The 15,399-nt window shown below is 44.4% G+C and overlaps 1 protein-coding gene across 1 annotated transcript; it reads left to right on the top strand.

Annotated features, from left to right (window-relative positions):
- The first annotated feature begins 4,663 nt into the window (after window positions 1-4,663).
- On the top strand, window positions 4,664-11,823 carry LOC120038136 (UPF0472 protein C16orf72 homolog). The gene is made up of 4 exons (XM_038984030.1): window positions 4,664-5,089; window positions 6,288-6,368; window positions 8,712-9,008; window positions 10,587-11,823. The coding sequence occupies exons 1-4, from the start codon at window positions 4,894-4,896 to the stop codon at window positions 10,850-10,852; spliced, it is 840 nt and encodes a 279-aa protein (XP_038839958.1). The 5' UTR covers window positions 4,664-4,893; the 3' UTR covers window positions 10,853-11,823.
- Window positions 11,824-15,399: the final 3,576 nt, after the last annotated feature.

Genomic DNA, 15,399 nt, shown 5'->3' with positions numbered 1-15,399 from the left:
TAAACCTGTTACCCCTCACTATAGCTGCACTTCTCCACATGGCCAGACTTCTAGTGGTCTTCTCCACATGGCCAGACTTCATGTGGTCTTCTCCACATGGCCAGACTGATAGTGGTCTTCTCCACATGGCCAGACTGATAGTGGTCTTCTCCACATGGCCAGACTGATAGTCATTTTCTCTACATGGCCAGACTTCTAGTGGTCTTCTCTACATGGCCAGACTGATAGTGGTCTTCTCCACATGGCCAGACTTCTAGTGGTCTTCTCCACATGGCCAGACTTCTAGTGGTCTTCTCTACATGGCCAGACTGATAGTGGTCTTCTCCACATGGCCAGACTTCTAGTGGTCTTCTCCACATGGCCAGACTGATAGTGGTCTTCTCCACATGGCCAGACTGATAGTCATTTTCTCTACATGGCCAGACTGATAGTGGTCTTCTCCACATGGCCAGACTTCTAGTGGTCTTCTCCACATGGCCAGACTTCTAGTGGTCTTCTCTACATGGCCAGACTGATAGTGGTCTTCTCCACATGGCCAGACTTCTAGTGGTCTTCTCCACATGGCCAGACTGATAGTGATCTTCTCCACATGGCCAGACTTCTAGTGGTCTCCCCTTTCAATGCTCTTATGCTCATCCTTGAAAAAATCCATGAGGTCTGAAGTAGACGCCAGGGTCGACATACAGTACAAACACTTATCTAGGCTAAGTAATACAACATTATGGATCTACTACTCTGCTAACTAGCTAGCTAAAGTCTATAACACTTAGACTATGGAACGGATGCATTAATTTACCCTTTCACACAGTTAAAATGCTAACTAGCTAGCTAAAGTCTATAACACTTAGACTATGGAACGGATGCATTAATTTACCCTTTCATACAGTTAAAATGCTAACTAGCTAAAGTATAGTCTTAGATTGAACAGTAGTAGACCAGCCAACCTGGAATTGAATTTTATTTTAATTGTTTTGCTTGGTACAGGCTGTCATCCATCCTAGAACAAACAATCATTTTAGATACGCAAAGTTAGGCCGGATAACACGTTACATTTGGATTTTTACGGCCATTTTAAATGGGTCAAATCTGGTGAAAATGGGTAATAATGGAAATGGTAATAGATTTAGGTAAAATATCCTGAAATTCTCAACTAAACCTGAGTGGATAATAAAACACTTAGACTACGGAGTGGATGCATTAATTTACTTTTCATTATAGTTATTATGCTTTAAAACATGGAAATATACAGAAAATATGAACACTGATGTTTTCGGTTATAGTTGTGCACCACTAAGGACCCTTCTCAGATGACGTTGACCCTCTGAGAAAACTGTGGGAGACCCCACTGAACCGGAAGAACTTTAAATAGTCCCGTTTATCTCGGATCTGTTCAGTGAATTTGGTCCGAATCTGTGACACTCCTATTTGGCTGCTTGTACATTTTACCCCTGTTTAAAATGACGTTACAGTTTCAATATCTCTGTATCAAAAAGTGCGATTCATTTTACCCCTGTTTAAAATGACGTTACACTTTCAATATCTCTGTATCAGAAAGTACGATTCATTCTACCCCTGTTTAAAATGACGTTACACTTTCAATATCTCTGTATCAGAAAGTACGATACATTTTACCCCTGTTTAAAATGACGTTACACTTTCAATATCTCTGTATCAGAAAGTACGATACATTCTACCCCTGTTTAAAATGACGTTACACTTTCAATATCTCTGTATCAGAAAGTACGATACATTCTACCCCTGTTTAAAATGACGTTACACTTTCAATATCTCTGTATCAGAAAGTACGATACATTTTACCCCTGTTTAAAATGACGTTACACTTTCAATATCTCTGTATCAGAAAGTACGATTCTTACGAGGTCAAGATGCACTGTGCAGAAATCAATCCGCCATTTCCTGCCCTGCAAAAATTCTAATAGTTCTCTTAATTTCAGTTTATGTGACAAAAAACAAGAAAGTATAGTGTAGAGAATCCATTGTGCCCACTGGTGTGTATTCATGGCTGCAAAGGGAAGCTTGGCTTCCCTCAAAAAAATGGACAAAGAAAAATAAAAGAATCTTTCTATTTTTATGTTTCATAATTTTCCTTCAATTAGCAAGAGGCTGAATGTATCTCACGGGAGAAAGCATCCGAGCGAAACAGCGCCCCTCTGTCTCTGTATGTGTAGGCCATCTATCTGGTGCTGTCTGGTCAGTGAAACAGCGCCCCCTCTGTCTCTGTATGTGTAGGCCATCTATCTGATGCTGTCTGGTCAGTGAAACAGCTCCCCTATGTCTCTGTATGTATAGGCCATCTATCTGATGCTGTCTGGTCAGTGAAACAGCACCCCTCTGTCTCTGTATGTATAGGCCATCTATCTGATGCTGTCTGGTCAGTGAAACAGCACCCCTCTGTCTCTGTATGTATAGGCCATCTATCTGATGCTGTCTGGTCAGTGAAACAGCACCCCCCTGTCTCTGTATGTGTAGGCCATCTATCTGATCCTGTCTGGTCAGTGAAACAGCGCCCCTCTGTCTCTGTATGTATAGGCCATCTATCTGATGCTGTCTGGTCAGTGAAACAGCACCCCTCTGTCTCTGTATGTGTAGGCCATCTATCTGATCCTGTCTGGTCAGTGAAACAGCACCCCTCTGTATATGTAGGCCATCTATCTGATGCTGTCTGGTCAGTGAAACAGCACCCCTCTGTCTCTGTATGTATAGGCCATCTATCTGATGCTGTCTGGTCAGTGAAACAGCGCCCCTCTGTCTCTGTATGTGTAGGCCATCTATCTGATGCTGTCTGGACAGTGAAACAGTGTCCCTCTGTCTCTGTATGTGTAGGCCGTCTATCTGATGCTGTCTGGTTAAAAAGAGTATGACATTGTTTGTTGCCCGTAGCACTGAATGCAAGGGAAGCCAGAGAGCACTTTCCTTCCCTTGATTAAAAACAGTGTTAAAATAATAGTCCACCTTCTTTGAGCAAAACTGAGTGAACTCAACCGTGAATGGTCCTGGCACACCAAAAACAAAAAAAGGGGTCAAGGGAAGCCAGTTTGGATTTGGCTTCGCCCCAGTCACATCATATCAAAAGCACACCTCATTTACAGACTTAATTATTTATTTTTTTGCATCTCGTTGTGGTGTTCTCCAGTGGCTAGCTAGTTAGCTAAAATCTTCACTTTCACTTTCCTAAATTAGCCGTGGATGGAAATACATTGACGTTGAAATGGTGCTGGAATAGTGGAGGCAGCTCCATTTCTCCATTGACTATACACACATGTACACATGGATTTTGTGTTGTAGATATGTGATAGTAGTGGTCTGAGGACACACACTTAATGTGTTGTAGATATGTGGTAGTGGAGTAGGGGCCTGAGGACACACACTTAGTGTGTTGTGAAATCTGTTAATGTATTGTAATGTTTTAAAAATGGTATAACTGCCTTCATTTTTTCCTGGACCTCAGGAAGAGTAAGGGGATCCATAATAAATACAAATATAAACGTCGCTGTCCGGTTTTGTGATGAAACAAACGTGTGGTTGAATTTATTCTGCCAAAGTGTGTTCTTATTGCCTATATATCACGGTGGCAAGGCATATGAACTAACAGGTTATAATGAGGTAGGGCACTGATGTTGTGGCGATTCGGCCTGGCTCGCAGTCTACGTTTCAATTCATCCCAAAGGTGTTCGATGGGGTTGATGTCAGGGCTCTGTGCAAGCCAGTCAAGTTCTTTCCCATCGAACTCGACAAACCATTGTCATGCTGAAACAGGAAAGGGCCTTCCCCAAACTGTTGCCACAAAGTTGTAAGCACAGAAACGTCTCGAATGTCATTGTATGCTATAGCATTAAGATATATATAATTATATATATATATACTGGCCCAATAATCGAAAGGTTGCTAGATTGAATCCCCGAGCTGACAAGGTAAAAATATGGCGTCCTGCCCCTGAACAAGGCAGTTAACCCACTGTTCCTAGGGTGTCATTGTAAATAAGAATTTGTTCTTAACTGACTTGCCTAGTTAAATAAAAAAACATCTATAAAAATATGGCCATTTTAACCAGATTTGACCTTTTAAAACCCTTAATTGCCCTTAAAAATCTAAATGTAAGCTGTTATCCGGCCTAACTTTATGGATCTAACATTATTGTTTGATCTAGCATGGATGACAACCTGTAACAAGCAAACCAAAAAAACAAGCACTTTGTCCAGGTTGGCTGGTCTACTAAAGGGGGTCATTTAAAAAAATATATTGGGCTACTTTCTGACTGTAGGCAAGAATTTGAGGCTAAATAATATAGTTCGTAAACTTCCACCCCCGCGGATAGTTATCTGGGATCTTTGGGACGTCCATACACTAAATCCTAACAACCTTAAGCATAACAATGTTAAACGTCAACTTGTATGGGGTAAGGCCATCGCAAGGAACCTGATAACACGGGTCCCTCTGGACAGACACCGTTTGACAGTCAAGGGGCAGGATCAACATTGTTGTTCTATGACGTTCTTTTCCCCACATCCAATGAAGATTTGAGAATAATTCGCAGAACCACGCCCAAGCACCACTGTGGCCAATCGTTCTTAAGCATGGTGAGAAATGGGCGGGGTTTTGTGAACAAGCACGTTGACATGTTTTTTAAGAAATTCTCTTGTCGACGACTCCTTCAGTTTGTTTCGAACCGGGGCGATGACGACTAGCTAGCTAGCGTTTAGCCACCCAATGTTTTCACAATGCGGATCTAGCTTGAACAACAGCTGTTTTTGAGCGTTTCTACGGCTAGTTACCAATCATCCGATTAGTATTCACATCTATAAGGGGGGAAATAAAAAACGGGGCTCACATATAATAAACCGTAGCGTAATAGACGCTTAATTGCGATTTATTATGGAGGAGAAGAAGAAGGAGGGCGAAGCGGAGATCCAGGAGCACGGTCCCGAACATTGGTTCTCCAAATGGGAGCGGCAGTGTTTGGCCGAGGCGGAGCAAGAGGAGCCAAGCGAGGAGGAGTCGGAGCAAAGTCAGCAGAAACTATGGCATCTTTTCCAAAATTCCGCCACCGCGGTCGCCCAGCTATACAAAGGTCCGAATACTTCACTAACAACTAGCTAGCATTAGCTAACTAAGATATCTGCCAATTAGCAAAAAGCTATCAGATAGACTCGAGTGTCAAGGCAACAAAGGGCATTAACGCTATCTAGCTTGCTGATTTTGTTGGCAACCATTTTAGACCCTACTTGTGGTGTGTTAGAAATGTAGCAAATATATAAAACAACTAACATTGTCTAAGAATAATGTACAGATTGTCATCTTAACCCCTGCTAGCTTGTCGACGTTAACTGGCTGCTAACTTAGCTAGCTAGTTTACGTTCGCTCATGTCAGGTCCAGGAACTTGTCAGTTGGCCAGTAACAGTACTGTAGCTAGCTCGGAGCTAACTAAAGATATCATAGATACAACTTTGAATATATTTTGACCACTGTACATCGTTCAAGTGATTGCATTTCTTTGTTCAATCCTTTCAAAAATGTATTAAATGTCGAGTTTTGCACATTTGTCTCGAGTTAACTTGCAGTCTGGCCGTAACGCCGTTAGCAGAACAAAATGGCGAAGCGCAGGGAGGAGTTCTTGTGTTGAAAATAACTATTTGCTATTTACGACCAAGCTGTTTCTGTTGTCTGACACTCGGTCCGCTTGGCACATTACATCACTTGACCATTCACCTAGTCTGGCCAATCAATTTAACGATGAGGTGAATTATTATAACGCTGACAATGCGTTACTAGGACAAAATGGCGATTGGATTATGACTAATATTAGCTATCCGAGTTACTGTATAATTGTTATTCTAGCTAGCTAACGTTAGTCTACCAGTTATCACAATATTGAGGGTGTATTCTACATTCACATCTCTAGTAAAACAACCACTATGCCGTGTTAAGTAGATTAGTTTTGCCCGTTATGGCCCAAGCCAGTGTTCAGCTAGCTAGATAACAGTCGCTTGCTTTCTTTGCCATAGGTTTGGTCTAAGGCATATAAACACAGTGAAGTCAGACTGATGCAGCTCAGTCAGACAAAATGGCGTTGCTTAGCCAAGCTGAAGCAAGTTGAAGGGTCAAGTATAGAAAGTTGTCTATTCAAAGTTATGCTGGCCCGGCAAAGTCGCGCAGTCTTGTCAGACTATGTCGTATGTTAGACACAAGCATGGAATTAATGTCATGTATTGTATAGTGAATGTCAAGTTGCTCCGGTTGTAAACCATTTCCTGTTTTGTGTTTTCAGACAGAGTTTGTCAACAACAGGGGCTGTCTCTCTGGGTTCCCTTCCAGAACGCAGCTACTGCCGTCACCAACCTCTACAAAGGTAACTAATGCTGAGTTTAACTTGTTTAATTGTATGTTTTTGTCTTGGGCTGTGTGACACTGTTGAGTCTATGTGTTTTACCAGGCTATGAACTCTCTGCTGCTAACATGGTGTCCCCGGGGACACTCAGATGAAGGACAACAGTCTACCACCCTAACCCTTCCCCTCCTCTCTTCCCTAGCCACACATCCGTGCTCTAGCTCGACCACCAGGGTCCTGTTCACTAGGGATGAAATGGAAGCGAACATTCCCATGTGGGGAACCTGTCCAATAGAAAATGCTTGTTTTTGTGTTTTCCATTGCAAGATGCTTTCTACGGTGTGCATTGTTAAATACAACCCTGTATGCATGTGTGTGAGGGTCAGGGGTCAGGGGTGAGGGTGTTTCTATTGAGCTCAGTTTCAATGCTATTCGTGCAGTAAGTCATTATGTAAATGTCTTGGAGACTAATGCTATTAGCGCAGTAAGTCATTATGTAAATGTCTTGGAGACTAATGCTATTAGTGCAGTAAGTCATTATGTAAACGTCTTGGAGACTAATTCTATTAGCGCAGTAATTCATTATGTAAATGTATTGGAGACTAATGCTATTAGTGCAGTAAGTCATTATGTAAATGTCTTGGAGACTAATTCTATTAGTGCAGTAAGTCATTATGTAAATGTCTTGGAGACTAATGCTATTAGTGCAGTAAGTCATTATATAAATGTCTTGGAGACTAATGCTATTAGTGCAGTAAGTCATTTTGTAAACGTCTTGGAGACTAATGCTATTAGCGCAGTAAGTCATTATGTAAACGTCTTGGAGACTAATGCTATTAGCGCAGTAAGTCATTATGTAAACGTCTTGGAGACTAAATCTACCTGCTATTAGTACAGTAAGTCATTATGTAAACGTCTTGGAGACTAAATCTACCTGCTATTAGTGCAGTAAGTCATTATGTAAATGTATTGGAGACTAATGCTACCTGCTATTAGTGCAGTAAGTCATTATGTAAATGTCTTGGAGACTAATTCTACCTGCTATTAGTGCAGTAAGTCATTATGTAAACGTCTTGGAGACTAAATCTACCTGCTATTAGTGCAGTAAGTCATTATGTAAATGTATTGGAGACTAATGCTACCTGCTATTAGTGCAGTAAGTCATTATGTAAATGTCTTGGAGACTAATGCTATTAGCGCAGTAAGTCATTATGTAAACGTCTTGGAGACTAAATCTACCTGCTATTAGTGCAGTAAGTCATTATGTAAACGTCTTGGAGACTAATGCTATTAGTGCAGTAAGTCATTATGTAAATGTATTGGAGACTAATGCTACCTGCTATTAGTGCAGTAAGTCATTATGTAAATGTCTTAGAGACTAATTCTATTAGTGCAGTAAGTCATTATGTAAATGTCTTGGAGACTAATGCTATTAGTGCAGTAAGTCATTATGTAAATGTATTGGAGACTAATTCTACCTGCTATTAGTGCAGTAAGTCATTATATAAATGTCTTGGAGACTAATTCTACCTGCTATTAGTGCAGTAAGTCATTATGTAAATGTCTTGGAGACTAATTCTATTAGTGCAGTAAGTCATTATGTAAATGTCTTGGAGACTAATGCTATTAGTGCAGTAAGTCATTATGTAAATGTATTGGAGACTAATTCTACCTGCTATTAGTGCAGTAAGTCATTATGTAAACGTCTTGGAGACTAATGCTACCTGCTATTAGTGCAGTAAGTCATTATGTAAATGTCTTGGAGACTAATGCTATTAGCGCAGGAAGTCATTATGTAAATGTCTTGGAGACTAATTCTACCTGCTATTAGTGCAGTAAGTCATTATGTAAATGTCTAAGACTAATTCTACCTGCTATTAGTGCAGTAAGTCATTATGTAAATGTCTTCGAGACTAATTCTACCTGCTATTAGTGCAGTAAGTCATTATGTAAATGCCTTAGACTAATGCTACCTGTAATGTTAATGTGGTAAATGACTTGATTTATCTCCTCTGTGTTGGTGCTCGTCTGCTATGGACACAGCTACTGACTGACTGGTCTTCACAGTCTGTAACACACAGCTTGTTTCTCACTGGTGAAACCTGTTCCCCCCCCCATCTAGGGAGGGTACCGGGTACCAACCTCTCACCCTCTCTCTCTCCCCCTAACAGAGTCACTAGAGTCCCACCAGCAGAGCTATGAGCTGGGGATCCAGCAGGCGAACCACCCTCTCACTCTCTCTCTCTCTCTCTCTCTCTCTCTCTCTCTCTCTCTCTCTCTCTCTCTCTCTTTCTCTTTCTCTTTCTCTCTCTCTTTCTCTCTCTCTTTCTCTCTCTCTCTCTCTTTCTTTCTCTCTCCTAACAGAGTCACTAGAGTCCCACCAGCAGAGCTATGAGCTGGGGATCCAGCGGTCGTACCAGCGTCGTAATAAAGACGTTCTGGCCTGGGTGAAGAAGAGGAGGAGAAACATCAGGAGGGAGGACCTCATCAGCTTTTTGTGCGGCAAGGCCCCGCCCCCACGCAACCCCCGTCGCGACGCACAGATGCCCAAACACGGCCACGCCCTCTCTGTGATGTCACCCAGCAGGCCGCCGTCCACGGAGAGCGGGTCGTCTGTCGAGGCTGACCTGCAGCCCTTCAGAGAGGCCATCGCACTGCACGGTGAGACACACAGTCCCTTTACGAGGCCTCTCTCAACTCCTCCCACCACAGTCCCTTTACGAGGCCTCTCTCAACTCCTCCCACCACAGTCCCTTTACGAGGCCTCTCTCAACTCCTCCCACCACAGTCCCTTTACGAGGCCTCTCTCAACTCCTCCCACCACAGTCCCTTTACGAGGTCTCTCTCAACTCCTCCCACCACAGTCCCTTTACGAGGCCTCTCTCAACTCCTCCCACCACAGTCCCTTTACGAGGCCTCTCTCAACTCCTCCCACCACAGTCCCTTTACGAGGCCTCTCAACTCCTCCCACCACAGTCCCTTTACGAGGCCTCTCAACTCCTCCCACCACAGTCCCTTTACGAGGCCTCTCTCAACTCCTCCCACCACAGTCCCTTTACGAGGCCTCTCTCAACTCCTCCCACCACAGTCCCTTTACGAGGCCTCTCAACTCCTCCCACCACAGTCCCTTTATGAGGCCTCTCTCAGTCCATATCGTTCATGGAACCAGGGCTGTATTGATGCATCATTCAAATGATCGCATAGCCAGCTAACTACTTAGCCAAGACAAACTGACTGGCCGTTAGTCCAGCTAGATGCCTAGCCAAACACTGACTGACCGGCCATTTAATCCAGCTAGCTACCTAGCCAAACACTGACTGACCGGCCATTTAATCCAGCTAGCTACCTAGCCAAACACTGACTGACCGTTAGTCCAGCTAGCTACCTAGCCAAACACTGACTGACCGGCCATTTAATCCAGCTAGCTACCTAGCCAAACACTGGCTTGCCATTAGTCCAGCTAGCTGACTACCAAGCCAAACACTGATTGACCGGCCTTTTAATCCAGCTAGCTACCTAGCCAAACACTGACTGACCGGCCATTTAATCCAGCTAGCTACCTAGCCAAACACTGACTGAATGGCCATTAGTCCAGCTAGCTGACTACCTAGCCAAGACAAACTGGCTTGCCATTAATCCAGCTAGCCTCCTACCTAGCCAAGACAAACTGGCTTGCCATTAGTCCAGCTAGCTAACTACCTAGCCAAGACAAACTGGCTTGCCATTAGTCCAGCTAGCTAACTACCTAGCCAAGACAAACTGGCTTGCCATTAGTCCAGCTAGCCTCCTAGCCAAACACACTGAATGGCCATTAGTCCAGCTAGCCTCCTAGCCAAACACTGACTGAATGGCCATTAGTCCAGCTAGCCTCCTAGCCAAACACTGACTGAATGGCCATTAGTCCAGGAACTCCATAGGTCAAATCCACCAGATATTGTAGCTCAAACATTCAGGAAGTCATTAAAAAAAGATGTTTAAAACAGTGTACAGGAGCTCTCTGCCTTCTTCATGGCGCCATGGCAACCACGGAACTGATTTAAATTACATTAAATTGGGTTTCCCCCCCCTCTCTCTCACCCACCTCTCTCTCTAATATTTTGTTGTCTGGGTAGATGTGGAGAGACACTGCTTGATTTCTACTGACTCCTGTGTTATAATTCCCCTCCAGGCCTGAGTATGCCTCTGTAACACCTGTATAATATTCTTCTTCTCCTTAATATTGTTGTAATTCCCCTCCAGGCCTGAGTGGGGCGATGGCCAGTATATCCGTTCGTTCCGGTGCCCCTGGCTCTCCGACGCACCTAACACGCGACAGCCCCGTCACTCCGCAGCTGGGTCGTAACCGTAGGAACGGTCTCCACGACGTCGACCTGAACACCTTCATCGCCGAGCAGATGGGGCTCCATTTGGAGAACACCGCTGCAGCCAATAGGAAGAGGGCATCTGCCCAGTGCAGTGATGTCATCACAGACTCGCCCACCCATAAACGCAACCGGATGCTCTGAGTATCCCGGATATCACGCACACACACACACGCTCAAGGCACGTTTCACACGCACACACACACAAATTACACACGCCACGTATACTAAATATTTTTACTTTGCTGTCTCGGCCGAGCTGATTGGATGATGACTCGTGCACCAGGCCGGCCAATGGAACCCTCCCAACCTGGCCCCTCCCCCTCTGTTGCTTTCAAATAAAGAAATATGTAAATGATTAAAAAGCCACTTATCCCTCCTCCCTCTCTGTCATCCCTTCTTCCTGTGTTCCCTCCTCTCCTCATGGTTGGCATGACAGCACAAACAGACTGGTAACTCACCAGCAGCCTGTCTAGACCACTGGGATGAAACTGTTGGCCATGTGTTCTGAGTGGTGGGCTAGGTGGGGAAATGGGGACAGACCTGCCCCCCCCCCCCCACCGTTACTAGAGGTGTGTTGGGGTCCTGAGGCCTAGAAGCCTTCCTGTATAGTAGCCCCTCCCCTCTCAAGCGACTGTGTCTGTGGCTCTTGTCTCCCTCTCGATGCGCGTGTGTTGGACAGAACTGGCACTAAGTGTGTGCGTGACTTGTCTTTGCCTTTGAGGAAGCTGCTATCTCTGGCACAGCGGGAAGTCCTGGGGTGTGTGTACGCCAGCACGTGTGGCTGTGTGTGTGTGTGTGGCTGTGGCTGTGTGTGTGTGTGTTCGTTCAGCAAAATCCTTACTGGATTCATGTGTATTTCTGTTTTTGTTTTATAAAGCCTCCGCCCCAATAGCTCTTCCTGTCTCCTCTCTTTAACCTTTAACCCTAATTCCTCTATCTACAGTGTATATACATTATGACAACTAGGTGCTGCTGTTGTATGATGCAGACATACATGTGGTACACATTGTTAAAAAAAAAAAGAGAGAAAAAAAGAAATGCAAAACCATTGAATTGTTTAAAATGTAAAATAATGATTCTGGCATTAAACAAACCAAGCTTTTAACTATCAACTGTTTTTAATGTTTTCTCTTTTTAAATCAGGGATGAACATTAAGCCTGGGGATAGTACTGTTGAGACCAGGCTAGTAGTAAATGCACCACACTAGCCTGGGGATAGTACTGTTGAGACCAGGCTAGTAGTAAATGCACCACACTAGCCTGGGGATAGTACTGTTGAGACCAGGCTAGTAGTAAATGTACCACACTAGCCTGGGGATAGTACTGTTGAGACCAGGCTAGTAGTAAATGTACCACACTAGCCTGGGGATAGTACTGTTGAGACCAGGCTAGTAGTAAATGTACCACACTAGCCTGGGGATAGTACTGTTGAGACCAGGCTAGTAGTAAATGTACCACACTAGCCTGGGGATAGTACTGTTGAGACCAGGCTAGTAGTTAATGTACTAAACTAGCCTGGGGATAGTACTGTTGAGACCAGGCTAGTAGTAAATGTACCACACTAGCCTGGGGATAGTACTGTTGAGACCAGGCTAGTAGTAAATGTACCACACTAGCCTGGGGATAGTACTGTTGAGACCAGGCTAGTAGTAAATGTACCACACTAGCCTGGGGATAGTACTGTTGAGACCAGGCTAGTAGTAAATGTACCACACTAGCCTGGGGATAGTACTGTTGAGACCAGGCTAGTAGTAAATGTACCACACTAGCCTGGGGATAGTACTGTTGAGACCAGGCTAGTAGTAAATGTACCACACTAGCCCGGGGATAGTACTGTTGAGACCAGGCTAGTAGTAAATGTACCAAGCTAGCCTGGGAATAGTACTGTTGAGACCAGGCTAGTAGTATTAATTGCGGTCTACTATCCCGGCTGGCCAGTGCTGTTTAGACCAGGCTAGTATTAATTGCGGTCTACTATCCCGGCTGGCCAGTGCTGTTTAGACCAGGCTAGTATTAATTGCGGTCTACTAGCCCGGCTGGCCAGTGTTTAGACCAGGCTATTATTAATTGCGGTCTACTATCCCGGCTGGCCAGTGTTTAGACCAGGCTAGTAGTATTAATTGCGGTCTACTAGCCCGGCTGGCCAGTGCTGTTTAGACCAGGCTAATATTAATTGCGGTCTACTAGCCCGGCTGGCCAGTGTTTAGACCAGGCTAATATTAATTGCGGTCTACTATCCCGGCTGGCCAGTGTTTAGACCAGGCTAGTATTAATTGCGGTCTACTAGCCCGGCTGGCCAGTGCTGTTTAGACCAGGCTAGTATTAATTGCGGTCTACTATCCCGGCTGGCCAGTGCTGTTTAGACCAGGCTAGTATTAATTGCGGTCTACTAGCCCGGCTGGCCAGTGTTTAGACCAGGCTAGTATTAATTGTGGTCTACTAGCCCAGCTGGCCAGTGTTTAGACCAGGCTAGTATTAATTGCGGTCTACTAGCCCGGCTGGCCAGTGCCAAAAGTCCTTTAAATTCCATCACTGTTTTTAACTATGAACGAACTGAGGATGAATCTGCTTTTAACAATTGAACCGTCACATTACTGTTACAGGATAACAAAACAATTATCCAAAGCCACTTCCCTTTCCCTGAGTCGTGTTTAGTTTGCGTGCCGATGGGAGCTTGATGTGTTGTAACCGTGTGTTGGCGGTAGGAGCATCGTCAAGCCGCTTGGGGAACCGAAGATGTAAACAAAAGACCGCGACAGAAACAGTCCGCAACAACAGTGCCACCGCAGTTCACCTTCATGCCACATGGGGGCGGCAATAGACCAACATTACCACCCTTCTCCTCAGACACGAGACACCACAGAATCTCCTGTCTCCTCAGACACCAGACACCACAGAATCTCCTGTCTCCTCAGACACCACAGAAACTCCTGTCTCCTCAGACACCACAGAATCTCCTGTCTCCTCGGACACCAGACACCACAGAATCTCCTGTCTCCTCGGACACCAGACACCACAGAATCTCCTGTCTCCTCAGACAACAGACACCACAGAATCTCCTGTCTCCTCATGACACCAGACACCACAGAATCTCCTGTCTCCTCAGACAACAGACACCACAGAATCTCCTGTCTTCTCATGACAACAGACACCACAGAATCTCCTGTCTCCTCAGACAACAGACACCATAGAATCTCCTGTCTTCTCATGACAACAGACACCATAGAATCTCCTGTCTTCTCATGACAACAGACACCACAGAATCTCCTGTCTCCTCGGACAACAGCCACAGGCCACTCCCCCGTTCCATATCACACAGCACAGAGGGCTTAGAAACGGTTAGAAATATGGTAATTTGACTACTTTTTCTTCCACACCAAATGAGAACCGGAGCCCTCTAGACACTTCAGAGCTTAGAAATGAATAGTTACTAAGAAATATGGTAATTTTATAATTTTACTACTACATGTTCAGAGTCTTCTGGTGTAGATATACAGTTATTAGACCTGGTGTAGATATACAGTTACTAGACCTGGTGTAGATATACAGTTACTAGACCTGGTGTAGATATACAGTTATTAGACCTGGTGTAGACATGTCTTCTCTAGTCTGATATACAGTCACTAGACTTGGTATAGATATACAGTCACTAGACCTGGTGTAGATATAAAGTGACTAGACATGGTATAGATATACAGTAACTAGACCTGGTATAGATCTACAGTCACTAAGCCTGGTATAGCCATGTCTTCTCTAGTCTGATATACAGTTATTAGACCTGGTGTAGACCTACAGTGACTAGACCTGGTGTAGATATGCAGTTACTAGACCTGGTATAGCCATGTCCTCTCTAGTCTGATCTACAGTCACTAGACTTGGTATAGATATACAGTCACAAGACCTGGTGTAGATATAAAGTCACTAGATCTGGTATAGATCTACAGTTATTAGACCTGGTGTAGATATACAGTTACTAGACCTGGTATAGATCTACAGTTACTAGACCTGGTATAGATATACAGTTACTAGACCTGGTATAGATATACAGTTACTAGACCTGGTATAGATCTACAGTTACTAGACCTGGTATAGATATACAGTTACTAGACCTGGTATAGATATACAGTTACTAGACCTGGTATAGCCATGTCTTCTCTAGTCTGATCTACAGTTACTAGACCTGGTATAGATATACGGTTACTAGACCTGGTATAGACATGTCTTCTCTAGTCTGATCTATAGTCACTAAGCCTGGTCCTGTTGACCGGTCTGATCTATAGTCACTAAGCCTGGTCCTGTTAACCGGTCTGATCTACAGTCACTAAGCCTGGTCATGTTGACCGGTCTGATCTACAGTCACTAAGCCTGGTCCTGTTGACCGGTCTGATCTATAGTCACTAAGCCTGGTCCTGTTGACCGGTCTGATCTATAGTCACTAAGCCTGGTCATGTTGACCGGTCTGATCTACAGTCACTAAGCCTGGTCATGTTGACCGGTCTGATCTACAGTCACTAAGCCTGGTCATGTTGACCGGTCTGATCTACAGTCACTAAGCCTGGTCCTGTCGACCGGTCTGATCTATAGTCACTAAGCCTGGTCCTGTTGACCGGTCTGATCTACAGTCACTAAGCCTGGTCATGTTGACCGGTCTGATCTACAGTCACTAAGCCTGGCCCTGTTGACCGGTC

The sequence above is a fragment of the Salvelinus namaycush genome, unplaced genomic scaffold, assembly GCF_016432855.1.
Source record: "Salvelinus namaycush isolate Seneca unplaced genomic scaffold, SaNama_1.0 Scaffold2093, whole genome shotgun sequence".
NCBI classification, from domain to species: Eukaryota; Metazoa; Chordata; class Actinopteri; order Salmoniformes; family Salmonidae; genus Salvelinus; species Salvelinus namaycush.
Note: the sequence above shows the minus strand (reverse complement) of the source record. Positions and strands in the feature narration are given on the sequence as shown.